The 27,320-nt window shown below is 46.8% G+C and overlaps 2 protein-coding genes across 10 annotated transcripts in view; one reads left to right on the plus strand and one right to left on the minus strand.

Moving 5' to 3' along the window:
• Positions 1–3,811: 3,811 nt before the first annotated feature.
• On the plus strand, positions 3,812–16,963 carry SLC66A3 (solute carrier family 66 member 3). Of its 3 annotated transcripts, none has more exons than XM_027623749.2 (7): positions 3,812–4,109; positions 9,089–9,171; positions 9,254–9,323; positions 11,061–11,118; positions 13,011–13,131; positions 14,797–14,838; positions 15,362–16,161. In XM_027623749.2, exons 1-7 carry the CDS (start codon positions 3,967–3,969, stop codon positions 15,430–15,432), a joined length of 588 nt encoding a protein of 195 aa, XP_027479550.1. In that variant the 5' UTR covers positions 3,812–3,966; the 3' UTR covers positions 15,433–16,161. The 3 variants fall into 3 exon arrangements, with proteins under 3 accessions (XP_027479550.1, XP_027479551.1, XP_027479549.1); XM_027623748.2 differs by lacking the exon at positions 15,362–16,161 and adding an exon at positions 16,169–16,963 and having other exon boundaries at positions 3,818–4,109; XM_027623750.2 differs by lacking the exons at positions 13,011–13,131; positions 15,362–16,161 and adding an exon at positions 16,169–16,253.
• Positions 16,964–18,464: 1,501 nt separating this feature from the next.
• ROCK2 (Rho associated coiled-coil containing protein kinase 2) overlaps positions 18,465–27,320 on the minus strand; it is a 149,791-nt gene continuing 140,935 nt past the window's right edge. For 2 of the 7 annotated variants that reach the window (XM_027620937.2, XM_027620938.2), the window contains exons 34-35: positions 23,287–23,387; positions 18,465–22,029 (exon numbers count right to left, since the gene is read on the minus strand). In XM_027620937.2, the coding sequence (XP_027476738.1) occupies positions 23,300–23,387 (88 nt within the window). In that variant the 3' untranslated portion in view covers positions 18,465–22,029; positions 23,287–23,299. The remainder of the gene's footprint in view (positions 22,030–23,286; positions 23,388–27,320) is intronic. The other 5 variants (XM_027620942.2, XM_027620943.2, XM_027620939.2 and 2 more) reach the window with 4 other exon arrangements.

A 27,320-nucleotide genomic window follows, 5' to 3' on the forward strand; every position in this document is an offset into this window, starting at 1 on the left:
CTTCCTGTGGTGGTGGACATGCCCCCTCCCAGGACAGTTCTTCAGTGAGCCTTCTGGCACTTACAGACTCTTCCCCGTATCTGCTTCCTCGTCCTTACACGGCTCAACACTGGGTGATCATAACTAAGTACAGGGGACGATTGAGTGAGTGGTCTGTCACTGGACCTTCACTGACACATTCTTCTTGGCAGAGAACTTCCAGACCCCTCAAAGTTCCAGAACATTCGGTCGTCTCCTGGGACCCTGTCCTGGAGGCTCGCCTGGACTCATTTTGAATTTACCATAGCGAGCAACCTCACAAGCATGCAAATCTGTGACACAAAGGAAAGTTATGTTGACCTTTTTGTTCCTGAAGGCTGGGGTGGTAGTGAGGGTGGCCTGCTACCGAGGCCACTCAATTTTTTGTAAGACGATGCAACAGGATCTTCAGTGCGGCTAACAGTAAAGACTCTCCTTGCAGTTGCCGCTTCAAAAATTAGCTGCCTTTTTTTTTTTTTAAGAAAAAGTCCTAAAATCAATACAGCTTTTATTGCATCTTTAAAAATATCACAAATAAGTCTGAAAAATCATCCAGCATCTTGCTGTTTCTATAGCTGGACCACTTAGATCTTATGCATCAGCCTGCTGAACTGCTCCTTTTTCAGAAACATAGATACCACCTCCCCCCAAATTTTCTGATATCCTTGTTTTTAACGGTTGTGGCTTGCTGAATCAAAGCAGCTGAGTTTGATACAAGTTCAATATCATTTCTTTCAATAATTAACTCATCGTTCTGGGCTTGAGATACAGAAAGAACAAGCAACACCTGGCCTCACCCAAACCCTGCCGAAGTATTTTTAATCCAAGAAATTTCAGATTTCGACAAGAGAACCATTCTCCTGGGTAACAATGTTGATGGGGAAGGGAGCATACACAGACCTCGTCTTGTAACGGAAGCCTCGTGTTAACGCCCTTGGCCATGTTCTGTGCACGACTACAAATAGTGCGGCCAACAGCCATTCTTTTCTAGTTCCCCCCATTTGTCAACTCAGAGTCTCTTCTTTTCCTTTCCAAGGAGACTGACTTCTACCTTGATGTGGTTGAAGTCCCTCCAGAGGGTTCCTCCGGGGGCCCTTCACGCTCGCAGTGCGTCCCTTCAGAGCGATGTCGACATTTTCTGGAATGTCGACAGTCTGATTGCTGAGAATGGTCTTCCTTCTCGCGGTAGATGTGGCAAAGAGCAGATTAGCTGCATTTTAAAACGATGTCAGGGAATGGCATTTAACCTCGCTGCGGTCCATTATGCACGTAGCAAACGTTTGGCCAAGAGAATCAATATTTATGAAGGTGTCCCACAGGGAGTGCATTTATCCTCCTCAGGTCCTGCAGCCCGTGCTTCTCAAGCTTAGTGTGCCTTCAAACCGGGGGATTTTGTTAAAAGGAAGATTCTGGGTCAGCATGTGTATGTGTGATATATATATGTTATATATATATAATGTATTTGGATATATACAAAGAATTACGAGTGTATATATACATATATATATATATTATGGACTAAATTATGTCCCTGGACCCCAAATTCACATGCGGAAGCACCAAACCCAGTGTGACTGTATTTGGAGGTAGGACCTTTAAAGAGGTAATTGAGGTCACAAGGGTGGAGCCCTCGTCCAATAGGACTGGTGTCCCTAGAGGAAGAGAGAGACCAGGGGTGTGTGCCCCCAGAGAAAGGGCCGCGTGAGGACATAGGGAGAAGACAGCGGGCGAGAAGTTCTCACCAGGAACCAACCTTGCCAGCACCTTCCATTTCCAGCCTCCAGAACTATGGGAAAACAAATTTCTGTTGTTTATGCCACCCAGACTGCGGTATTTTGTTAAAGCAGCCCAAGCAGATTCATACAACACACACGCACACACCCTAGCTCTGTCTCCTAAGTGGGCAGATGCAACTGAACACCTCAAAAGTACTAAGCACATCTCATCCCAGGTCTTTGTTTCTAAATGCCATGCTCTATTTATTAAAAGGGTGTCAGGCTCCTTTGGCAAACGGCTGATTCCCAGGGAAGCCCAGGAGCCTTAAGTAACAGGGCAGGGCTCAGTAAGAGAACTGCAACAACACACGGTTGGTGGTGCCAATCCCATGAGAGGCAACGTTCTGATGAGCACCGGGAAGCTTCTGCTGTGCCCATCCTGCAGAGGAGAAAACTGAGGCACCAGGAGGCTGGATGAATGACCTAGAGTGAGGCAGCTCGTAAGTGTCAGAGCTGGAGCCACCAAGCCATCCCAGCGCCGCTACTTCCCCCAGACTCGGCAGAAGTGTGCCTGCAGCAAGGAGAAAGGGCACTGCGTCCCCGGGGGGTGGGAACAGACACGGACTCCAGCTGGGCTGGCTGTGGGACAGGAGGCAGGGTGCCTCACCTTCTTGGAGCACAGAATCTTCCCCTTGAGGGTAACAAGCACTTCGTGCCCACCTTCTCTCTAATTTTTAAACTTTTATTATAGAACAGTAATCCTCCTTAGACCCACAACCAACGCCAAGAATGATCAACTCACAGCTAATCTTGTTTCTTCTACATCCCCACCCTCCCCCCAGCCCCCAATATTTTGAGGCAAATTCCAGACATATTGCATCTGTATCTCAGGATCCCTAGAAGATAAGAATTAAACACGCACACTCTTTATTTTCCTCTTAAAACTTTCCTTCTGAACATCCTGTTCCCCCCTAGCTTGGGAAGGAGGACCCAATACTTTGGTTTTTTCCAGAGGAAGGGTTTTGATGGCCCGGGGCGGGGGGTGGGGGGGCCGACCGGAGGAAAGCCTCGAAGCCTGGCTGAGGTTCACAGTACAAAACCAGCCACCGGGGATTCTAGCATTGCATTTGTGTGATTTTTTTTTTTTTTTTTTTTCTGCTTCAGAACCTGGACTGCCCCTGCGATTCCGAGAGCTTGGAGAACACCCTCCACCCCTTCATTTTGTGCCGCGACTACCTTACCTTCCTTTATCACAGAATCTATTTTAGCTCCTTAAGAAGAACGTTCCCTCTGAAGTGGTGACGTGCCCGACTTACTAGGGGACGGGGAGGAGGGCCCCCACCCTCAGCGACAGGAGAGGGCAGGAAATGAGACAACCGCCGGAGGTTCTGGCCCCTCACTGATGGGCAAAGCCTGTGTCCCCAAGGAAAACGAGGAGGACGCACGTATACGAAGTTGGATCGTTAACGTCGTTACAAGTTTTCATCTCTGAAATGCTTAGTGAGAAAAACAAAGAAAGAAAAGCACTTGGGGGCTGAAAAATCCCAACAAAACGGTCCATCCTCCCGCGAGGGGGTGCCCGTTTGCCCGCCCGGGATTCAGCCTATACCCACTCAACCCATGGGAAAACGGAACTGTCTGGGGTCCCCCGGGCAGCTCGGCACCGCGCGAGCCCAATAAGGAAAAGTGAATCAGCAGCGGGCACCGCCCGAGTTCCGCGCAGCTGAGCCGCCGCCCCGGGACAGGGCGCACCCGGGGCGGGGCCGGGGGCGGAGCGGACGGATGGGGGCGGAGCGCCACCGGACGGGGCGGACCGGGGGCGGGATGGGGGGAGGGGTCTGGGCGAGCCCGGCCCAAGGTGGAAGGCGGGGTGGGGGTGCTGGTGAGGAGCGACCCGGGGCGGGCGGGGAGCGGAGAAGTGGGCGGAGGAGCGGGCCCGGGACTGGGCGGCCCCGGGGCGGCCCCGGGTAAAGGTCGGGGCAAGGCGCGGGGCGGGACGGACGGGCGCGGGGGAGGGGTGAGGACCGGACCCGGGCAGGGCGGGGCGCGGAGATCGGGGCGGTGGCGCGGTGCCCAACTGGGCGGCCCCCGGGCGTGGGCGGGGCGCCCAGCGAGAGGCGGAAGGACTCGGCTCGCCGGCCGCCCCGGCGCAAAGCGGTTTCCTTCCCTCGCGCAGCGGCGCCCCCGCCGAGCCCCCAAGTCCCGAGCCGGAGCCCCCAGCCCCGCGGGCGCCATGCGGGAGCAGCTGCTGTTGTTTTGCAACTGGAGCACGCTGGGCGTGTGCGCCGCGCTCAAGCTGCCGCAGATCGCCGCGGTGCTGGCGGCGCGCAGCGCGCGGGGCATCAGCCTCCCAAGTTTACTTCTGGAGCTGGCGGGGTAAGGCCGGGTTGGTTGCCCTCTCCCCACCGTCTCTGCGGCCTGGAAGGGCCGGGAGCCCTGGAGCGCCGCGGGTCTAACTGAGTAGAACCGGAGAGTGGAGCCGAAAGCGCCCGGCCTCTGGGGAGGCACTTCTCGCGGCCGCTCACCTCCCCTGATTAGTTGCGGCTCACCGCGCGGACGGCGCACGCCCATTTTACAGATGCGGAAACCGACACCCGGCGAAACCTTCACCTCGCCGGCAAGCCACAGACCAACTTAGCGGCTTTGAGCGAGCCATTTGCACCTGGAGGCTCTGTCATACACATCCTCCCCCCTCCATCACCCCTTTTCTCGGGTCTCGGTTTCCTCGCGTGTAAAATGAGGGGTTGAACTATAAATTCTAAGGATCCTCTGGCTTTTAAGAGTTACACGTCGGGGGAGGGGGATTCAGAGAATGGGGAGCTCTTTGGAGGGAGAAAAGGAGGACTTGAATCCGGCCACAGCCGGCCAGAGAGGAGCCAGGGTCTCCCCGAGAGCGCTCATCCGTCAGAAATCCGGAGTGGCTGCCCTGACTCCCTATTTAAGGATATAAACGCGAAAAGCAGAGTTGTAAAACTCGGTTGGGAAGATTCGAATTGGTGGGAAAGTAGGCACATGAAACCCGGCAGTCTGGCCGCGCGGCCCTGGCAAGGCCGGGGCCTCCGCACCTCGCTCCTCGCTGGTCCGCGTCTCCCCATTATCACCCAGCGACAGTGCGGAACGGGCCTCGGGGGAAGCACGCCCTGGACTGGCAGCCGGCTGGTTGACCCCGGGGGTCCGGTGTCGGAAAGAAGCCAGGGGCCAGGGAGGGAGAAACAGACCTCCGGGGGTGGGAGAGATGGGGGTCCTAACCCCAGGTGCGCCCATCTGGGAAGAGGCTTCGTCCAGAAAGAATCGGCCACTGGCGGGTGTGTGAACGACCCCACAGCGCTGGGGGCCCCCGGCTGGCGAGCGGGGATGGCAGAGTCCTGCGCCGCAGCGCCCGTTCGGGTGGGGGTGGACGGCCCGGGACAGGGCGTCGGTTTCTCGTAGGTCCCTGAGCCGCGGAAGGTGAGGCGAAGACTGCCCGATGCCTCTCGAAGTGAGGTCGGGAGCCTGCCCACACCCTGCAACGTCGGCAGGCGCTGCCCGCAGCGTTGGGCTATCGCTTTGTCTAACCGCGCCCGTCGGCAAAACCGGCCCCGGGGCGGTGCAGTGCGGCTCACGTGGGCGGGAGAGCTGGAGGCGGCGTGGGAGGAGGCGGGTGTGCGGGGCCTGCGGGGATCGCGGCGCAGGTGGAGGCGCGGGTGGTGGGCTTCGGGGACGGCCGGGGCCCGGCACCCGGACGCTGTAAATGGCCGTGGCAGTGTCCAGGCCCACCCGGCTGCTACGTTCTCCTCCAAGCCCAGCGGGAGGTGATCGGGGGCTCCCTCCGCTGGATTCCTCGGTTTTATCTCCACCTCAGGCCACACTTCATCTTAGTGGTACCATTTCCAGAGCCGGGTCTGTGTGCTGACTGTGCTTTAAAGGCATTATCGTATTCAGTCCTCAGGACGCCCGAGGGAGTAAGCCTTGTTTTCATCCCTAGACGGTAGGAACCTGAGGCCGAGAAGGTGAAGCACCATGCCCCAGTTCACTGGCAGCAGCAGGGTCCAAGGGTTCACCCGTCCTGGCTCCCTCCTTTCTGATGCCTGCCCTCCCCCGCTCTCCACACTCACTGGGTTTTGCTGCTTTCTAGGCTCCTCCGCCATGTTGTGGGTGGGGGAGTTGGCAGCACCCTGCCCTCTTCCTCCTTTCCTTCGCTGGTGGGGGCCAGCTAGGGCTGGGCGCTGGGGGCAGTGCCTGCCTGCCGGCCTGCTAGCGGGAGGCATAGCCGCCAGAATTCCGGCAGAAAGAACCCCGTAGGCATCACCATCATAGGGACCCTTTAGCCCCTGGGAAGTAGAAGCCGTAACAGCCTCTTGGAGGACATATGCCCTCCTTGGATCCTGATCTTAGCAAATTAACTCTAAAAACCCATTTTTTAGGGGACATAAGCCATATCTTAATGATACCAGAAAATGACTTGTAACGTGGGTTGGTGTGAAGTAGCAAGAAAATGCCTGCATTTTAGAAATACCTCCTGAAGCCTGCAGGATGAAAATCACAAGCGCACTTCAGCAAAGAAAAAGAAGGGGGGGGGGGGGGAGATGTAGGTGAACATAGCAAAGTATTATTTGTTGAAGATGGTGCTTAGGGACCGCTGTTACCCGTGTTTCACAGGTGCGGAAGCCAGGGCCGGAGAGGTGAAGTACCTGATGCTGGGGATTGTGAGCCCAGCAGCCTTGCTCCAAGAGTACTCAGTTCTTAACCCACACTGGATGAGAGGCTCCGCCTTTAGCAAGGGGCCCGACTGCTGGGCAGAGGCTCAGCAGGTGGGGAGCGGGGGGAGCACTGGCTGGGGTCACGCGGGGTCTGGTGCAGAAGGCAGCACGGATGGGACCCCAGGCCGACCATGGGGAGTGCTCCGTGCCAAGAGGCTGCTCATTGTCACTGTTACTGGAACAGGTGTCCCAGACAGGTTCCCGCGTAGGGAGGAAGGGGGCTGGGGGCCGGCGGAAGTGTGTGGTGGGCACCTCCCAGCCCAGGTGCGCCCCCACTTCCGCCCGGGACGGTGTTCTTCACCTGCTGGGGGCGCTCGTGCCTCAGCTCCTCCACCCCCCCCACCCCCGTTCCGGGCCTTCCAGGCATCCCTCCTGCTCTGCCCCCTTGTGCACTCCTGGGATCCAGCCTCAGTTCCCTCTGCACCTGCACTGGAACCTTCCACGGATGGACTTTCAGACAGGGCAGCCCAGGTGGGTGACCCTGCTTCCTCTCCCCAGGCCCAGCAGGCTGACTTCTAGGCTATTGGATGCACTGGCCTCTGGGTAAGATTGCTCTGGAAAAGTCTGCAGTCCAAATACGGTTCCGCGCCTGACTCCTGAGTTCCTGCCTCTGTGGGTACATGTGTAGTTTTTTTCAGACCTCTAGCTTATGCATTGAGGAAGGAAACTCAAGTCACTCCATGGAGCAGACCGGGAATTTCAACAGATTTGTGGGGCTGGGGGCAGACACCATTCGGTTTGATTTTATTGTCATGAGCATTCTAATGTATTACTTTTTAATTAAAAATGGGGGCGCCTCTGGGTGGCTCAGTCCTTAAGTGTCTACCTTCAGCTCGGGTCATGATCCCAGGATCCTGGGATCAAGCCCACATCGAGCCCCGCATTGGGCTCCCTGCTCGGCGGGAAGCCTGCTTCTCCCTCTCCCACTCCCCCTGCTTGTGTTCCCTCTCTCGCTGTGTCTCTCTCTGTTAATTAAATAAATAAAATCTTAAAAAAAAGAAATATTAAAAATAAAGGAAGGACACTGACTGCCACCAGGCCACAGGAGTAACAGATGGTTGACCTTGAACTTTTGGGTCACGCAGTGAGAACATCGCAGCCTGGCAGCCGGGCCTCCCTGGGAGCGCCACAGCCTGGGTGGGGGGTGGTGGGAAGCACCCCATCGGTGTCGGGAAATTCAGGCTCTGGTCTTTGTCTTTTCCCTGAGTTGTCATAGGACCTTGGCTTCTTGGGCCTCAGTTTTGCCAGGTGGTCTGTAAAATGTGGAGGGCAGTGTGGATGACCCCAGACAGCGACCTCAGCTGTGACATCTCAGGGTCTGCCGCCTGCCCTGAAGGCCGCTGTGCGTATGGGAGGTATGCCCTGCGTGAAGTGGGTGCCGCACGTGACCCTACAGGTCATCCGTTCAGCGGGGTCCACTCCAAGCTTGCCGTGCCCGGGCCTGGCTGGCTGCAGAGCTGCTGTGCAGAGGTGGTGGGGTGCAGCTGCACCCCAAGGTACCCCTCAGAACGGTGCTGCTCTAGAGGCCTGTTCGGCAGGAGGGGAAGCCACGCAGCACGGCAGAGGCTCAGAAGAGCACCTGCTTTTCCCCTGAAGCGCGGACGGGGCCACCTGCAAAGCCAGCCTGACCCCCCGGGAAAGGCTGCTGGCCTTCGCGATGGGGACAACTAGGGAGGCCCAGGCCTGGGGAGACCACCAGCTCGTGGTGATGCTGGCCGCCCACCCCCCACCTTGTGCCCCTGTCCCCTCACCCCCAGCTCAGCCAAGAACTGTTCGCCAGGTTGGAAACAGGATTGGGGCCGGGGACACACACCAGCCCCCTTCCTAGCTGAGGAAATGAGAGGGGTCACATCGGGATGAGGGAGGGAGGTCTGGTTCACCTGAGGACACAGCCTGGGTGATGGGGCAGGAGAGCCTGAGGGGAAAGCTGGGGGCATTGAGGTTCTTAGGGAACTGACTGGCTGGGGTGGGCCCCAGAAGGACAGGAAGCCCAGGCCTTTTCTCCTGAGAAGGGTCGGGTCCCGGGGTCTTTACCTCCCTTCCCTACATCCTCAGCCTCTCAGAGCTAGAATTTTCTTAAGGAACGGATGGCTGTTCTTCATGACTCTCCCCCACTGCTCCTCCTGGGCTGGGCGGCACTCTGGGAGGCCACAGGGGCCATCCAGGTAGTTGGTCCTCTTCAAAAGTCCTCTCTCCGCTCAGGGCTGCGTCCAAACCTGCCCAGCCCCTCACGAGCTCTGCCTGCCACCGCCTGGGCCGTCTGTCTTGGCCTGTGTGGCCTTCTGAGGGGGCTGCCTGGTGCCAGGCAGCTGCCAGGAGCCCCATCTCTGCTAATCCTGGTGCACAGCTTGCCCCCTGTGAAAGGGACTTGACAGAGACCGTGCACATCATGCCCGGCGCCCCGTCAGCCCTGGGCACAGGCCCTGAGCAAAGCCGTGGCCATTATTACACCACCAGTCCATCCTTTGTGTTCGAAATCTCCCCCCTTGACATTCTCAGGCTCCAACCTCCAGTTCCAGGGTTTTGTGAGTGAACCTGGGCTCCTGGGGGGCTGGCTGGGCCTCCCTGCTGGGCGCTGGGTCGGTCCGAGCTCAGGCGCACCCTCTCTGTCCGCAGTTTCCTGGTGTTTCTCCGGTACCAGTGTTACTATGAGTACCCGCTGCTCACCTACCTGGAGTACCCCGTTCTCATTGCACAAGGTAAGGGACCCCTCGACCCCTCCGTCCCCCCCCCCCCCACCGTCGGACCCCCTCCTGCCTCACTCTGGCCTTTGTCTTTCAGATGCCCTCCTCCTGCTGTGCGTCTTCCATTTCAATGGGAACGTGAAAGGGGCAGCACCCTACCTCGCTGTGTATCCTTCTGTCTGCATCCAGGAATCAGATGGGACAGGGTGTTACCTGCCTGCAGTGTGTGTTAAGCAGAGTCCTTTACCAGATATACGTTCTTTTTGGTTAAAAAAGATCCCAAATGCAAGACTCCATGTGAGTGAATATACCTACCCAACCCAGAGATAATCCAGTGCAGTCCTGCCCCGTGGCCTCCCTTCTGAGGCCAGGGTGCCCACGGCGCGCCCGCGAGCCCAATGGCTCGTGGACTCAGTACCTCCCTGCTGGCGTGCCACGTGATGGAAGCACCCTGCTCAGAGCCCCCTCGTCCACGTTTATTCTTTAGGGGAAGGGAGACGTTCCTTCTTCCCTGAAAACGTCCCCAAAGTATTTGAAGTGATAATAACGGGAATGTCTAATGCACCTGGTCAGCAGGCTGGCTACTGTCTGCCAGCCTGCGAGCGGGGGTGGGGGTGGGGTTCTCGAACGTTTGTTCGAAGTGAAAATGATGCCCAAGATGTGAGAAGGGTCATGGTGGGGATCCGGTCATGACGCAGACATGGGCTCACTCACGCGGCATCTTCTGTGAACCAGGCAGGGCCCGCTTTCATTGCAACTCTCTGTAAAAACCCGGTTCCTCCCTTGCTGAGCGTAACTAAGCTGCTGTGTGTCCCGACTGGGAGACTCACAGGAGGAGGGGCACGGGACAAGCTCCTGTTTATAACCTCCTCCTGTCAGTTGTGATGGACGGTAGGTAGGGTTGCCATATGAACAGGGAACTTTCTCCTAGCAAAAGTACGTCCCAAATATTGCACAGGACATACTTGTACTCAAAGACTATTTTTGTTGATCTGAAATTCAGGTTTAACCGGGTGCATTGTATGTTTACTTGCGAAATCAGGCAACCCGACAAAAAGGTCATCTTGAGGAACTCAGGAGTTGCTGCTCCTGGTTTGGAATGAAGAGCATAAAACTGGGCAAAATTCGTGTAAGAAATTGAATTAGAGTGTGTTTTAAAAACAGGATTTCATCTGCCTAGATTCCAGCTACCTCTTCTGGTGTTGCCCAGGTTGCCCGGAATTAGTTCTCCCGACTTTTCAGCCAGGGCACTGTCGATCCCTTCATTTAAATAATGTTATTAATTATAATCATGGCAACCTGGTCGGGTCCCTGTGACGTGCCACCAGGCATTGAGGAGGTAGAGAGGACAAGGAGTGTTAAGTCCATTTTGCAGATAAGCAAACTGAGGTCAGAAGGAATGGGACTTGCCCAAGGTCACAGCTGAGGCTCCCGGCCATTATCTCATGTGTTTGCTTCAGCTTGTCCAGCTGGGCTTTCTGTGCCTGCAGCCTCACTGAGCTTGGCGGAAATCCGCTGTCATTTCTCCTGTCTCCCAGCGTTGCTGACGCCAACTGGATTGACGCTGGAGTTAGCCGGGAAGGGGGAAGTCAGTGAAGAGAGTTTCACGTGACACCTGCAGAACGCGGCTACCCCATAATGTCGAGCTTCTTTTCGAATGCTTAATGCTTGACGTGGCATTGCACATGTCTGCATGTTCAGGGCTTAAGCGGGCGCTTAGAATCGTTTGGACCCCCAGCAACAGTCCACAAACACGGGGGGGCTCTTGGCAGTTCTCTTCCACAATCTGCTTCTGCCGTTCCCAGGTCGGCTTAGGTGCAGACTTGGCGTGGAGGCACGGGCCCGGGGTGGGGGCTGGCGGGGCCACCAGTCAAGCCACTGCTGTCTCCCTTAGCACTGGGTAGATTCGTGGCCTCGTGGTTCGTCCTCCCCCTGCAGAAGTGGATCATAGACCTGGCCATGGTAAGTGGATCGCGCCTTGAGGACAGAGTGTGTGACGTAGTCCGTCCCTCCAGGCCGCCGGTTCCGCAGAGAACTGCGTAGGTCGAATGTTTAACCTGCAAATTTGTCAGCTGTACCAAAGGAAGGAAAGCACAGTCTTGTCCAAATGTTAAAAGACCTTATTCTCCCTGAGATGTTTGGCAACATTTTTTACTTTCTTTTGCCGGGGGGGGGGGGGCGGGGGGGGTTGCGTGGGTTGCGTAGAGAACCGGGCTGGGGAGGTACTTAACAGTAGTAGATGAAGAACTGGATGTAAGTTAAACAGCTTCTGATCAGCTTGATGATTGCATATTGGCCACAAACTCATTATTTTTCTAACCCTGCCCCCCCACCCCTCCACCCCCAGCAACATTTTCATCCTCCTTGGGAAAGGGTTAGTTCTGTACTTTTTTCCTTCCTTGGTTAAGGGCCAAAAATTCCCATCGTGTGAGAATAGGATTCTGAGGGTGGGTCAGGAACCATTTGGCCCCAGATCTTCTCTCCGAAGACACTGGAGTGTACTTCTCCACCCAACAGGAGAAGGAGAAGAATTGGTGGTCACCAGTCGCTGCCTGCCACACCCAGATTCGTGAACTGTACCCCCTTCCCCCGCATCTTGTCTGTGACCCTTGCTCGGAAAGCGCACTTGACTCCATGTTACATTTCAACCTTGTGACACCTGGAGAGCAATTAGATAGGGTTGACGTATTAACAACGAAGAATTTTTTAGTATAAGTGTGTCCTGAATATTGCACAGGACATACTCCTGCTAAAAATTATTTGTTGTTGATTTGAAATTCAAATTTACCTGGGTGTCCTGGAGTTTTATTTGCTAAATCTGTCCGGGCCTTGGTGATGCTCCCCAAGAGAACTACTTCATGATTTCTAGAGATGGCGTTTTCTCCTGGAGGACGGATGGTGGAGTATCCAGCAGACGCTGGTAGAATATCTGTGACATGAGTGACCGGGGGGGGGGGGGGCCCTACCTAGTTGTTCTCCCGCCTGGCCCCCGGCGCTCCGTCCTGAGCAGACCCCCCCTCTCCGGCGGGCGCGGCCCTGTGCCCTGGCCGGCTCTCCGGTGCAGTCTTCCCACCGGGGGGTCAGTCCTCGCAGACGTCTGCGCCCGGGGTGACCGCTCTCCCTGCTCCTTCCAGCCCTTTCTGCCTGTTCCTCCTCGGCTCTCTGTCGGCAGCCCACAGCCCGTCGGCAAATCCGGTCAGCCCCACCGTCACCGCAGGTGCCTCTGTGCGCCCCGCCCGCGTGCAGACCGCCATGCCGCCTTCCACCTCGCTCTCTTGGGGCCCGTGGGCCTGGCAGCTGCAGCGGGTCTCTGGGCTGAGGTGGAGGCGGGCAGACCACAGGCTCGGGCCCGCTCGCCGTGGAGGGCGCTGTCTTACGTCGCGGGGCCGCAGAGGGCCTGAGTCAGCGCAGGAGCGCGTGGACTCGTTGGAACAGCCAGAGACGCAGCGCCCATGTGCCTCAGCCTGCTGTTTGGAGTTTACGAGTCAGTGCGAAGCAGCAGGGTTTCCCCCCGGCTCTACAGCACCGTGTCTGTGTGTCTGTGTGTCTGTCATCTATCTAATTTCATTGGCAGGTGGTTAGAGAAGCCACTGTGGCCACGCAGTGATCCCCCCGCCCCCCGACCTCCACACCAGCTCCGGCCCATCCGTGGCCCATGGAGCAGCGGAACTGGGCGCGTTTTAAACAAGCGCCTCGCTCTGCCTTCTTTTTCACTCTAACCCCGGGTTTTGTCCTTGTACAAATTGGTTATCGCTTGCCCTGGTGATGTGGCTTCAAAAGCACTTTCAGTATCCGGTGCTCTTGCTTTTTTAACCGAGGGACTCCTGACTTGCTCATGTTTTCCCTGCAAACAGAATCTAAGTACTTTCATCAGCACGGCCAGCAAGTTTGCTCAGCTCCAGTACCTGTGGAAGACCAGGGACTCGGGAGCCGTGAGCGCCCTGACCTGGAGCCTCGCTTCGTACACCTGTGCGAGTAAGGGCAAGACGCCAGGGGCGGGGCGGATTTGGGGGCATCGCAGGCGGCGACCCAGAAGAGTTTATCACCTCGGTGCCCACCTGTCACAGGCCCACAAGCTTTAATCCTTTGCACGTAGCTATTCACGTAGACCCTCCATAGTTACGACTCTGATATCATGCAGACTACTTTCCCTTCTCTGCAAGATCCATATTCCAGTTGCTAAAGAAAAAAAAAGTAAAAGCACACCTTTCTCCAAAAATCTGGCCTAATATCAGCCATCCTCTCTTCTTCTTTGAAAAGCATCAAGAGGTTGATTATGTGGAATTCACTAACTTGTTTTAAATATTTGAATCTTTATGATGTAACAGGTTACAGAGATGAAAGTCATACACTGACTTTTGAGAATGAATATAATTTGCCCCAGTGGAGTTTTTCTGGAGCCTTATTGCTTGGTCTCAAGTTCAGAATTTCCACCGTTCATGTGGATTCTTGCAGGAACTACCTAAAATACATATATGCTATTTTAGGTAGAAAAGTTTTTTTAATTCAGAGCTCTCACATTAATTAGGTTTACTACTTTGAGGTATTTGAATTCTACTTCATATTTCTTCTGTGTCCTAAAGGACCGATTTCTCCATTAAGGGTTGATGGAAGGGGTCCTTGTGTCCCAAGTTATTTAAAATTAAGGCTTCTTGGGTTTTATTTTCAGCTTTAAAATGTGGAAGTGTTATGAAATGTTGAAGTATATGTATGGTTTTTGGAATTGCTAATTAGGTACATTACTCATTAGCACCCTAATTTTACCTTCAGGAATTATCTTGAAATGCTGCTTATTCGATTTTCTTGTAGGAAATCTTCAGAGACCCTGTAGTACATTTCCATCTGTTTTGCATGGCAGTCTGTGCTTAACAAGTACTTAAATACACATTGAATAAACGACACATGACCTGGGGATGATAACTTTATGGGAAGAAACGAACTGGTTTTAAACCTAATTTCCTAGATGCGCGACATGTGAGGGGGAGGGAGAGCTTTGTGTGGGTTGGTTCGGGTTAGGAAAAGCAGGTAGCATTCTCCAACTCCCAGCTCACATATCCCGCGTGCGTCCACTCACACCCATACTCCAGTTTCCTGTGTTCACGAAGTCAAGTGCTGTACTGGAAAAATGAATTGAACTGAACTGTTGTAGTTAGACCCTGAGGAAAATCATGCCCTTTGCTGGGCCTCAATTTCCTTTACCTAGAACATTATCTAGAAAAGAAGGGTGTAGAGTTCGGTCACTTAAAAACATTGTTTTTCGCTAGTGGGAGCCTTTCTTTAAATGAAGTCTTACCAGAAGCCCCCTGTGTAAATGAGATTTTCAAAACTTGCTCTTTGGGGTGGGGGAGCTGTAGGTTGGCACACAAGATGGGCTCAGCTTCTCCCTGCCTCCCTTGGGCAGCACGGAATTACCTTCTAGACACCGTGTCTGCTCTTATGAGCAGCCTCAAAACCAGTGGGCTGGGACGCATGGCTGGATTTGAGCGGTTTTATAAAATATAGACTTAGTATTCTGCACTACCAAAATCTTTTTTAACCAAGATCAGTTAGCATGTAGTCCTGTATTTAAAAATGGAAAAACGTTAGCTAAATACCAAAATGCCTTGAGAAGCAAGTTGATATTGCTGTTTTCTTTTACAGCAAGAATAATAACAACTTTAATGACCACGAGTGACCTTACAAGTAAGTACCCCCTTTTTTGAATTGCGTGCCCTTTGTGCCTCCTTCATGTGTCAATTGTCTTATGGTTTCACGGATCAGCCTGCTCCACTGTACGGTGAGAGGCCAGCAAGTCTCTTCCTGGACATCAGCCCCACTTACGGGACTAAGCATCTGTGTCTTGTAGTTTCTGGGATAGAACGTGCAGCACAAGGTAGTAGAGTCCTATCTTTGTGGAGCCTCCGATCTCACAGTGGATGGAGATGGACATCACGCAACCACTGAGGAATGCTGGGGAATGTGTTTTGGAAGAGTAGGAAAGGGGGAATCTGACCGAGCTGGAGGGGCCCAGGGCGGCAGACTTGAAGGGTGAGATGGAGAGAAGGGGAAGAGTCAGTGACGGGGCGGCCCGTGTGCAGGTCTGTGCAGGGGACACATGGCTTAGCCACAGACAGCGAATGGGAGCTGAGTGAGTGTGAGTGTGAGGACGGGGTCTCCTGAGCTGACAATCATTTGACCCCCACATCCTTGTTTTTTTTTTTTAAAGGGGGAAAATACTTGGATGGACCTAAGAAGAATTTAGCTAATTCCTTAGGCTGTTTTCCACTCCCAAGTTGAGCATATATATTTTTGGGGAAAATGATCAAAACTAATCGTGTCACCTATTCTGTGAAGACTAGGAACATGTCCCTGGCACATAGACCCTCTAAGTAAGCGAATTGTTATTTGAGAAATACTGCTACAGAGCAGTGGGTGCATATGCTGGTCCCTTTGCAGAGGCTTATCTTAGGGTCAAACACCTCCCAGGGCTCCGAGAGAAGCATTAAAACTATTCTGGTCAAAGCCTGAACTTGGGTCAGGTGGGGAAAGGGAGAGACAGGTCTCAGTCTTCTCCACAGGATCCGAAGGACTCTCTGTATGGGAAGAAGAGTCAAACTGTAATTAACCAACAAAACAAACCCACATATTTAAAAGTTGGAAAGATTGAGAATGTTCTAGTTGCAATTTGCTTTGTATTTAAAGTGACACCTGTTCTGAAAGTGATCAGTGTATCTGTGGATCTTTTAAAGACAGTTCAGCTGATACCTTGCGTGTTTTACAACCACAGAGATACATTAAATCTGATAAATCTTATCAGAAGAGTGTTCATCAGGTCACTTATGGTCAAGTTTTCCCCCCCAGAAATATTCAGAACCAAAGTTGTTCAAAACCTCTCGTGATGTGGAGTTCCAAGTTTCGTTGGCAGGCTGAGGGGCAGCTAAGTAGGTTTCTACTTAGAGCAGGAGGTGATTTTGTTTTAGGACGGGAGAACAGTACTTGTTAATACATACTTTTTCTTTTTGATTAATTTCAGTTCTTGTGCGATTTGTGATCATGCTTGCTTTGAACCTGTGGGTAACAGCCACAGTACGTCACTACAGGACTACAGTTGTAAAGGCTGAATGATGGTGCATTGCTCCAACACACAAAGCGGTTTCCTAATAACTGAACCAAAGGGGAAAATAAGCTCACTGCTAAATCAAGGTCTTCTATAAATTTAGTCAACTGTTTCAGAAACTTTGAAGCCAGAGCTATTTTAGACATGAGGCACTTAGACACTTGTTTAGAAATGTTGATTCCCTCTCTCTCCTTGGCCTCAGGAGGTGGGGGCAGGGCTCAGACACCTGCAGGTTGAGCATCATGATGAAGTTCTCTCCAAAGAGCTAACTACATCTGGTTTTCAGCTTTCAGAATCTTGTAAGAAATAAATCCTCTCCATGGCACAAACGATTATGAATGGAGTGGGATTTTTCCCAAAGTCAGAAGTGGAACTGTGGTAAATTACTAGGGTTCACTTTCTGGGACTGTTTAACTGTAACACAGATTTAACAGGCTGGCCTTACTGTATCATAATACAATATAGTACCTCCTTATGCTATAGTAAGGACATGGAGACAAGCAAAAACTGGCTTGAGTTCATATACCAAAGTTAGTCCTTTAACCTCATGTAATGCCTTTAAGTAATTCCTAAGGAAAGGTACTATCAGCTGCAGTCTCTACTTAGGATGAGGCAGTCCCGATGAACTTTCTGATTTAAGCATAATGCTGCCATTTTTAAAAGGGTCACACCTTTAAAAAAAAAAAACACAAAACACATCTTGTCCATTAATACAGTAAAGGGTACTGCTGGGTTCCGCCGAGTTCTTACAGATTTCATTCATTGTATCATATTCTAAACATAAGATTATTGGATAGTGCATTTTACTATAAAAGTTTATAAACCCTAAAATTTAAAAACTTTCCCTTTATAATTGAATGGCATTATTCTGTTATATGTCAGTAGTGTTTGTTAGAAAATGTTTTAGTTTCCTACGTCAAATAAAACTTTCATATTCTGAACTCTGCTGAGTCTTAAAACTGTCAGTTGCTTTAATGTGATTAGTTTTAAGTTATGTAAAATGCTGTTTTAAAAATATAAACTGTGGTTAATGTTTTAGAACTATTGCTTGGAACCAGCAGGAAGAGAAACGTCTTTTTGGTATATAAAGATAAATAACAAATCATTCATTCTGTAGCTTTTACAATCATAGTTGTCATTTTATTTTATTTTTTTTAAAGATTTATTTGAGAGAGAGCATGCGCAAGCAGATGGAGGGGTAGAGGGAGAGAAATCTCCAGCAGATTCCCCGCTGAACATGGAGCCTGACTCAGGGCTTGACCTCATGACCCTGAGATCATGACCTGAGCCAAAATCAAGAGTCGGAGGCTCAATCCACTGAGCCACCCAGGTACCCCTATTTCAAAGTAAGCTGTATGCCCAACATGGGGCTCGAACTCATGATCCCAAGATCGAGTCACATGCTCTACTAACTGAGCCAGCCAGGCTCCCTCATAGTTGTCATTTTCAGAACAATCCAAGTGATTTTTTTTCATATGCAATTATAATCTAACCATTGGTATAAATACAAATTATGTTTTTTGAGTCCAACAAATATTTAGTTTAAATACACTTTTTAATTAGAACTTTATCACTGCTTAAAGCTTCTCTCTTAAGAACATACTATCTTAGGTGAAGAGTTCCCCATTTTTCCTTTTCAGGAGAAAAGGGAACAAATATTTGAACTATTCCAGATATCCGACACACATTACCATATTTAATCCTACAACAATCCTGTAACAACAAAACAGTCTCAACTTTACAAAAGATGAAAACACTGAAGCTCAGAGGGAATAACCTGTCCCAGATCTGACAGCCAGTAAGTATCCTAAATAAGAACCCACGGATTACCAAAGAAATGCCTTCTCGAAAACCACCTCTCAGCACACTGTTCCTGACAAAACAGGCACCCTGTGTCCTTTCCTTATCCTGGACACTCAAATAAGATTGTTAGATTTGCATGTCCCTTAAAATACCTAAATCAAATCAGCGACAGACTCCTTGCTGAAATTCTTTTTTGTATTTCTCCGTGGACTAAATGACAGGGCGGAGCATTCACAAGTCTGTAACCTTGCTTATGATTGTTTTGCTATACCCATCATAAAAGGAAGGCAAAATTTGGGGGGATAAATTTTATTTTATTATTTTTTTTAAAGATTTTATTTTATTATTTATTTGAGAGAGAGAGAATGAGAGATAGAGAGCACGAGAGGGAAGAGGGTCAGAGGGAGAAGCAGACTCCCCGCAGAGCAGGGAGCCTGATGTGGGACTCGATCCCGGGACTCCAGGATCATGACCTGAGCTGAAGGCAGTTGCTTAACCAACTGAGCCACCCAGGCGCCCTGGGGGGATAAATTTTAGATGGTTCAGCATTCCAAGACTATTCACAGGAAGAGTATGAAAATGCTTATGTCTTAATTTCTTTTATTTAATTTTTTAATATAAAAAGCAGGCATAAAATACAATTACATTACTACAAAGATGCAACAAAAATTTTTTAAAAATCAGGGGGTACGATTTCTGTTCAAAGGGGAGAGCTGATCAAATATTTATGATTATCTAAACCATGCAGTTCATAACTTATTACAATTCCAAACAAAACTCATTATTATGGGGAAGGGAATCGAGGACAGTCCCCCAAGCATAATACCCAGCACTGTCATACAGTGCCTCTTTTCAAAGTGCTTTATGAGTCAACTATGCTTATCTTCACGCCAGATGGAAACTGCAGCCTTCTTCCAGGGGAGGAGACGTGAGTCAGTAGCAGACCGAGAAACTCAGAAGTGACTTGCTCTCATAGAATATTAAACATGTTATTTAAAGCATGTTTCAGGAAGGTAATATAGTGTCTAAGCTTCTCTATTTTACCACGAGAATCCTGTAAGAATAGATTAACAACAGCAGCAAAACTTCTTAAACTATGGTTTGGCAACCCAGAGTACTTCTTTTTGAGGAACTACAGATAAATTGATACAAAAGACATCCTTCAGAGCCAGATTTGTGACTCTAGCCTACGTTAGTTTTAAAAACACTAACCTTATTTTAGATTTCTTGGTATCCTTTAGTTAGCTAAAGGCATTTAAAATTTTTCAGATAGATTTTTTTTTTTAAATCTTGCTTCTAGATAGCATATTTTAATACTTTTCAAAAATTCACTATACATTAATTTTTAACAGTAATACCGGCACTAGTTTTCCTTCTACTTCTGTCTCGCTATCCCCACTAAACAAAAGTAAAAAATCCAACTAAGAAAATCCCAGTATTCACTACTTCTTAGTTCTCAATAGGAGGTATTTATGGCGCTAGGAGAAATCAGGTGTGAAGAAATAAAGCAACTTTTGGTCTTTTATCTGGGAACCTTTGAAGCCTCAAGAAAAAGAGAAGCTGGCACAAAATCAGGTTGTTAAACCAAGTCAAGTGTTGGGAGTGTTGAGAAGAGAACATTTGGTTGGGTGTATGTATTCATGTATGTACATGAAACCAGCAACAGGGTAAAAAGCAAATTCTTACCCAGGGTCAGAATTTTTATTAAGCGCATTTCCATTAGCGGGAGAAACCACCTTAGAAACCCTTACGTTAAGCCATATAATGTGAAGAATCTCCATGGGAGAGATTTTTTTCACCCCCTAGAATACCTTTTTTTCCCCAAAAAACCTCACATTAATTTTCCTTGTAGAGTTGCACCACACCATGATTCTCCGTATTCTCTAATATATACAGCATTCAAAATTTAACTTTTGCCATTTTTACTCAAATATTTCAATTACTCATGTGTAAACTTCAAATTATTTCACCTTAATAAAGTTTATTAAAAATATATATATATATATATATACTCTCCAATTCAGAATAATATGATAGAACCTCCCATAGTGTAACAAAATCTTCATATAAAATATTAATTCAGTCTCCTTTTAACAAGTCTAATGAATGGAAATATTTATTCTATATAAATTTTATATATTTTTCATTTTAAAATCTTACTTAAAAACAAAAACAAAACAAAACAAAACAAAAAAAAAAAACGCTGTGCCCTCAAACCAGAACTGCAGAATATCCCTGTGAGGGAAATGGCATGCGTCTCTGGTCTTAGCACAGACAGCATGGAAGAGCGCAGGCGCGGTAATGAAAGAATAACAAGATTCAGTTTTAGTACATCAGTAGGCCAGAGGCCACTCTTCAGTTTCACAACAGTATCTGTATTTTGGGGGTCTAACTCTTTAAACATTTCTACACTGACCCCAGAGGGAATCAATGAAAAATGTCTACTTCCTTCATCAAAATATTAGATGATGTATTTCAATATCACACCAAACCCTGTGTATGTGTATGTACATAAAGAGACTGATAAAAGACTAATTTTTTTAAACTTGATGCTTATCATTAATGCATAATGTAGCAATATAAAACACATTTTTCTGGGATAATGAGAAAACTAGCAGAAATGGTCCTGCATAACCTATAACTTTTAACATAATTTTAAAAAATAATCAGGAGCCTCTGAGGCTACTTCTTCCCAGTTACCAGTTTTCTTAGCCCAATCCTGAAATATTGCCATACACAGTTATGTGTTTGAGGGATCACATTTAAATATTTAAAATATATCTACAGTATGTCTTAGTTTTCTTTATATTTGAGATAATCTTAGAATCTTGAGTGTGAAAATGTAAAAACAGTCACAAATGTCTCTACCAGAAATAAAAACACATCTAGGGTAGCCAGCAAATTCAAAGCCAAGAAAACATCTCATAGTCACACACCAATACTGAGGTCTGTAAGAAGAGTGGGGTGAATAATAGATACACATAAAAGATATATTAGTTCCAATAGTATCCATTATTGTTTCTATCACCAATACTTAAAAAAAAATTGTTATACAATCAAAATAGGCTGACATTGATAAGTATTACATGTAAAAATAGTGCACTATTTTTCTTTTGCAAAGCGAATTTGCATCCTAAGAGCTGGTAAACACTTTTTTTCAAAATACAGAAAAGGGTGAGACAAAAAAATTAAATTAAGGCATTCACATGGGAAAAGTTGCCTATCATGAAGCATTAGGAAATTGATATAATTAACGTCAAACTTCCTGTTACAGTAACTGCTTAAACACAAACACACAGCTTCCATGGGGTATACACAAATGAGTGATATAAACTCCAACATTATGGCTTTATACAAGTGCATAGTTGCAACTGCAGTAAGTTATGATATCTGATTAATGTGAATAAAAAAATAAAATGGGGCATTTGAAGAACCCTCTTGCAGTTATTACAGTACTATGTATATTGTGTGTGTGTGTGTGCATAGAGAGAGAGACACACACATATACATGCACACACACAGTCTAATGGTCACTTCTTAAAGATGCAGTCTCTATCACTGTAGTGGAATCCATTCCCAGACTCTTCTGGTAAATGTGCTGGTGAAATCTCTCTGTTGATGCTGAAAAGATGATTTCTTTAAACTTTAACTCTTCTCAGTCCTTTTGTGCAATGTAGTGTGAGTGACTGCCAAGAGAGCTTTATGGAACAAGTTTCGAAGAGCTGCATATGCTATTCTTGCTCTATTAACCAATCATTGTTGGTTCATATATATATATGTGTGTGTGTGTGTGTGTGTGTGTGTGTATACATACATATATATATATATGTATGTATGTATGTGTGTGTTTGAGTATCAGTCTCTCAGGAAAATACAGCTTTTTAAGAAATTTTGGGCCATCATATTTCAGTCTTGTTTTAACTGGAAGAATATGATCACCTTGAATAATGACTGCATTCATAGAAGGCAGCTAGCTGGAAAAAAAGGAAAAACAAAGTTAGTTGATAGAGTAAAGTAGTTTAAGAGATTGTTAAATTCTTTGAAAAAGCATTCCATTTATATAATTAAACTATGTAGTCTTCCAACTCCTATACTCTTAACACCTAAATCATGCATAAAACATATTTACTATATTACTTTTCTTATTTTTAGGTACATGCAATTATATTCTTACATATTCCTATATTTTCTACAAACATGACACACAAGTTTTAATACGGTTAACTGGCTATTAGAGTTAGATAATACACCACTGAGTGACCCAAGTGAATGTAAGTCTGACTTGGAGATTAACCGCTAGCTGCCTCATGTAGCTGAAAAGAACAGAGGGCTTATGGACCAGGTTCTACTTGACTGTTGGACTCTTAGCCACATTTTTTAAATCTATAAAATGGGAACAAACACGTTGTAGTAGTAAATATATGTAAAAAGTACTCTGTATATCTTGGTTATAAATACCTCCCAATAATATATGATGTAAGTCTATTTTTGCAATATGCTTATTTAGGTTAAGACAGACATTACTTCTTTTAAATCCATTCTGTGTAAAAGGTTTGACCATGAGGTTCAATTTTCACTCAAATCTCCTTGAGCCACGGTTAACCAAACTATTTATGTGTTCTACAAGCACAAGAACTTTCACAGCATATCAATAAGCATTCTTCAGCAAGAGGAACATTAACTTTTCACAGAAAGCAAACATCTCACAGCATGACAAAGAAAAGCGAAATCAGAAACAGTATTTCACAGCACTTACTAGACTTACAAACTATTTACAGCTTCAGTTCTTGCACGTTAGAGAGAAGGAAGGAGGGAAGGAGAGGGGGATGGAGGGAGGAAGGAATCCCATGCTATGTTCACAAACTAATACAGTTGTTGAAAACATTGTAAATTTTACTTCTCTGAATATGGCTTCTTTGGAATGAACAAAAAGTACCAGAATTAGCTTCTTTTGTTATTTGTACATGTTTCATTCCTAAGATAAAAAATTGTAATTCCAACTATGTTGAAAATATATAGCCAATAAAGATTCTGAACATAGCACTTCACTTTTATAACTTAACATGGGAATTTCAGTTAGAAACTTTTCTGAAAACTACTTTTCAAATACATACTATTAAAAACAACTTAATAAACTTTCAAAACTAGTCAAAAACAATGAAAACTCAAGTGCAAATCACATGCACTACTTGGAAATACTAAAATAACTCATTTTTCATTTTTTGATTTACCCCATTTATTTCTTCAGAAATCAAAAACATCGTCATCATCATCACCACCATCAACATCATCAAATGACCAATCCCAGTCTTTAAATGCCAAATCAAGCAATCTGCAATAGGAGGTTTGCAAATTCACATTCTAGCACTCTTTCGAAATGGCAACTTAATATGATAATTATCTAGAAATCACACTTTGTGCTGTGAAGATTTTAACTCTCCCTTCATCAATAACAACAGAGTCAAAAGTAAGATGGTAGCACACAGGGAGATCTTCTTTCTCTTTATATGTAAGTGCATATAAAATTAGCCAGGTATGATTTCTAGAATACCAGAGACCTGAAGACAGGTAATATTTAGGGATAAGATATGAGCTTCTCCCCACTGGGCTCAGAAGAAGATGTAACCATCCTGATGCCCAGTTTGATTTGTACGAAAGCTCAACATCTGTCAACACTCCCTTCAAAAATGGACCCAGATTGTCAGCTCACGTTTTTCTAGAACCAGTACCACAAGTCCCAGTTTAAAGAGAGAGTAATACTAAGAATGCAGCTTTCTCAATTCTAGCTGGACACAGTATGCTCAATGGGTCACCAACAGTGATGCTCTCCATGAAAAGCCATGATTAAGAGAAAAACTACAGGTATGTAAGAATCATTAGCAACTTATCTTGGCTAAATAAACTGGACTTAGAACAGGGTTATATGTGGTCTTTTCTTTCCAATCCAATCCAACCATCTAATATCGCTATCATCTTTATTTTTAAAAATAGGTGTAACTTTCATTGTTTTAACTGTGAGGTTCATGAATCAACTTATGCCAAGAACTCATTTAGTCCCCAAAATCTCATTTGTGACCTCAACTTTAAAGTTGGTTCTTGGGGCACCTGGGTAGCTCAGTCGGCTAAGCGTCTGCCTTCGGCTCAGCGCATGACCCTGGAGTTCTGGGAGTGAGCTCTGCATCAGGCTCCCTGGTCATCGGGGAGTCTGCTTCTCCCTCTCCCTCTGCCCCTCCCCTTGCTCCTTCTCTCCCTCTCAAATAAATAAAAATTTTTAAAAAAATCACGCTACTTTTTAAACTTGAATTTATATGGTTTACTCAATGCTGTTTATAATGCATATTTGCAGGTGTTATACCAAGAGATTCTGATATAACTGGGCTGAAGGGGGAGTGCGGCGCAAGCATCTGCATTTTTTCAAAAAGATTTTTATTTATTTATTTGAGAGAGAGAGCACAGGCAGGGGGGAGAGGCAGAGGGAGAGGGAGAAGCAGGCTTGCTGCTCAGCAGGGAGCCCGATGCAGAGCTTGATCCCAGGACCCTGGGATCATGACCTGAGCCGAAGGCAGACACTTAATATAGTCGAGCCACCGTGGTGCCCTGAGTATCTGCATTTTTAAATAAAAAATCTGAAGTGAATTCTAATGCATCTGGTTGACTTTGGTAATCACTGACAAGAGTATGTTGACAGATGGTTACCTTAACTGAAAGGAAATAAACCAACTCAAATTACTCTATTTCAAAATGTGCTAAATGTAGAATATATCACATTTTTCTAGGCTTACATTACATAGACAGTAACTTGTAGCTAAGGCACTGTTTGGGAGATTGAGTTCAGTGGGCCGTCCTGGGTGTTCAAGCCCCAATTTTGAAAAAATCTGCGTTTCATACCCTTCCAAAACCTTTGAAGTGTGTGTGAAGTGCGCACCCATGTCACAGTTTTCAAATTTTTAAAAGTTTGGTTACTAGGTTGTTAGCACAATGCCTGGTGAAACTTCCCTTAAAGCCCCATCAGCCCCTGCCAGTCAGCCATCTAATGCTTGACATTTCAACATGAGAAACTTTTTCTAACTTGGTTTCTTCCCTTCATATTCACTGTCAGTACTCTAGTGAAGGAGCTCATTAAGTTAACACACACCAATCTCTTGCTGAAAGACTTCTATCTGAAGAACAAAATAAAAACTCCCACAGTATAACGCACTGGGTCCTTTTCAATCTGGTTCAATGCTTTCTCTCCAGTGACATCTTCTGCCACTCCCTGTCATTACCCTCTCCCCACTCTAACCCAATACAATGTTACAAACACATAACACGGAAGTAATTCTGACAACTCGGTACCTCTGCACCTAACATTCTGCCTACCATTGTCTTTTCCCTTATTTCTTTGTCTGGAAAATTACTGAACCTCCCTTTCTGAAGATCTTTCTTGATGCCCTCAGGCAGAATTCTCCATGCTTCCCTGTAACACTCACTCACGCCTCTATTACAAATAACATTCAAAAAAGTACCGTAACTACCTGTTTGATTTTCTATCTCCTCCATTTAATTGATCAGTGGGTACAAACTGCAGGCCTGTGAAACTTACTGCCAAAGACTGCTTTGGAAAGGAGCATTAGAACTTTGAGTTCTGCTAGAAGTACGTGACACTGCCTGTTTCTTCACATGCTCCCAATAGCACGTTTCTTAATCCTTAACAGTTGGGCAGGTTTTACATTTTACTTTTAACTTAATTTTAACTTCTTTACTTAATATTCAAGTTGATCACTTTTTCATATTTATAGTAATGCCTGTGTGTTCCTCACTGATTTTTATATTGGGAAGAGGCAATCTTTTTTTTCTTAATGACTTAAATAAGAACTCTGTATAGAGAGATATAATCCATCTTTCTCATTCACATTGCAAATATATATATGGTGTTTTTAAAATTACAAGGCTTTAATTTTTGGTTACTCAATCATTAACTTTCTTTCTTTGCTTTTACTCTTAGGAAGTTCTTCAATCCAAGATCAGATACATATTCACATATTTTCTTCTGTGTCATTTAATGGATTTATATTTGACATTTCAAGTTGTGTACAGCTTTTTCATTTTTATCCAAATAATCAGTCTGTTAACTTTCTAAAATTTATAAATGGAAAAGATCAAAACTAAAATAATGATAACATGGGGCACCTGGGTGGCTCAGTTGGTTGAGCATCCAACTCTTGATTTCAGCTCAGGTCATGATCTCAGGGTCATGAGATGGAGCCCTGTGTCGGGCTCTGCACTGGGCATGAGGCCTGCTTAAGAGTCTCTCCCTCTGCCCCTCCCCCCCAATAAATAAATAAAATAATGATAACACAATAGCTCCCCCCCACCCTTAGGTTGTAACTGTGTTGGCAATGCTTTATTTCTTAAAACTGGGTAAATGAGCATTTGTTGCATTTTTGCTTTATACTTTTCTGTGTGGCTTAAATATTGCATTTTAAAGAAGACCTTTAAAAGAAAAATAATTAAAGAGAAATGCCCTCAGCAAAGACCAGCATTCTGTGTCCTACTTTGGAACAAACTAAGGATCTCTCCAAACTATCTTTATCACAAATCAACATTATATTCACAAATTTTCTACTTTTCCAGCATTGTTTTTTTTTTTAATTCAAAATTACCAAGAAAACATTCCTCTGGATAGCATTTCTACACATTATGTTTTATAAGCTGTCAATTAATTCATTTCCACTCGTATCACTGTGAGGCAGTGCAGTATTACAGCTGAGAGTGCAGGATCTGGAACTAGACTACCTGGATCTGAACTCATGGCTTTGTTGCTTATTTGGTGTGTGATCTCAGATACACAGAGCTTCTGTGCCTTAGCCTCCATGTTTGTTAATGGGAGACATTAAGAGCTAAATCACAGGGTGGTTATGAGGATAAATAATTTAGTACACTTAAAGCTCACAGAAGAGTGCCTGGCATATAATATGCCCTCAAAAATGTTGTCTTCTACAATAGTAACTAACACTTGTTTAACTATCACTTCCCTACAGAAAAAGGGAAGTGCTGCCAAGAGTTAAAAGGAGAATCAGAACCAGGAATGTCACAAAAGCCAAAGGAAAAAAAAATTTAATGGTGTGGTCGTTAACAAAGACAAACACCAAGGAAAAGTTAAAAAAAAAAAATCAGATGATTATTTATAGGTATTATGTTTTAGTGCATATATAAATACATATAAATACATGTGATGATTTTGATAAACGTCTAACAAAGCCAAACATTTGTCTTAAGAAAGACA

The sequence above is a fragment of the Zalophus californianus genome, chromosome 8 (genome assembly GCF_009762305.2).
Source record: "Zalophus californianus isolate mZalCal1 chromosome 8, mZalCal1.pri.v2, whole genome shotgun sequence".
In the NCBI taxonomy this organism is placed as follows: Eukaryota; Metazoa; Chordata; class Mammalia; order Carnivora; family Otariidae; genus Zalophus; species Zalophus californianus.

Bases quoted from the DNA above. Each gene is read 5' to 3' on its own strand.
- SLC66A3 (XM_027623748.2), top strand. From the start codon at position 3,967: ATGCGGGAGCAGCTGCTGTTGTTTTGCAACTGGAGCACGCTGGGCGTG. The intron at 4,110-9,088 runs GTAAGGCCGGGT...CTCTGTCCGCAG, and splicing joins TTACTTCTGGAGCTGGCGGG to TTTCCTGGTGTTTCTCCGGT. The intron at 9,172-9,253 runs GTAAGGGACCCC...TTTGTCTTTCAG, and splicing joins CCCCGTTCTCATTGCACAAG to ATGCCCTCCTCCTGCTGTGC.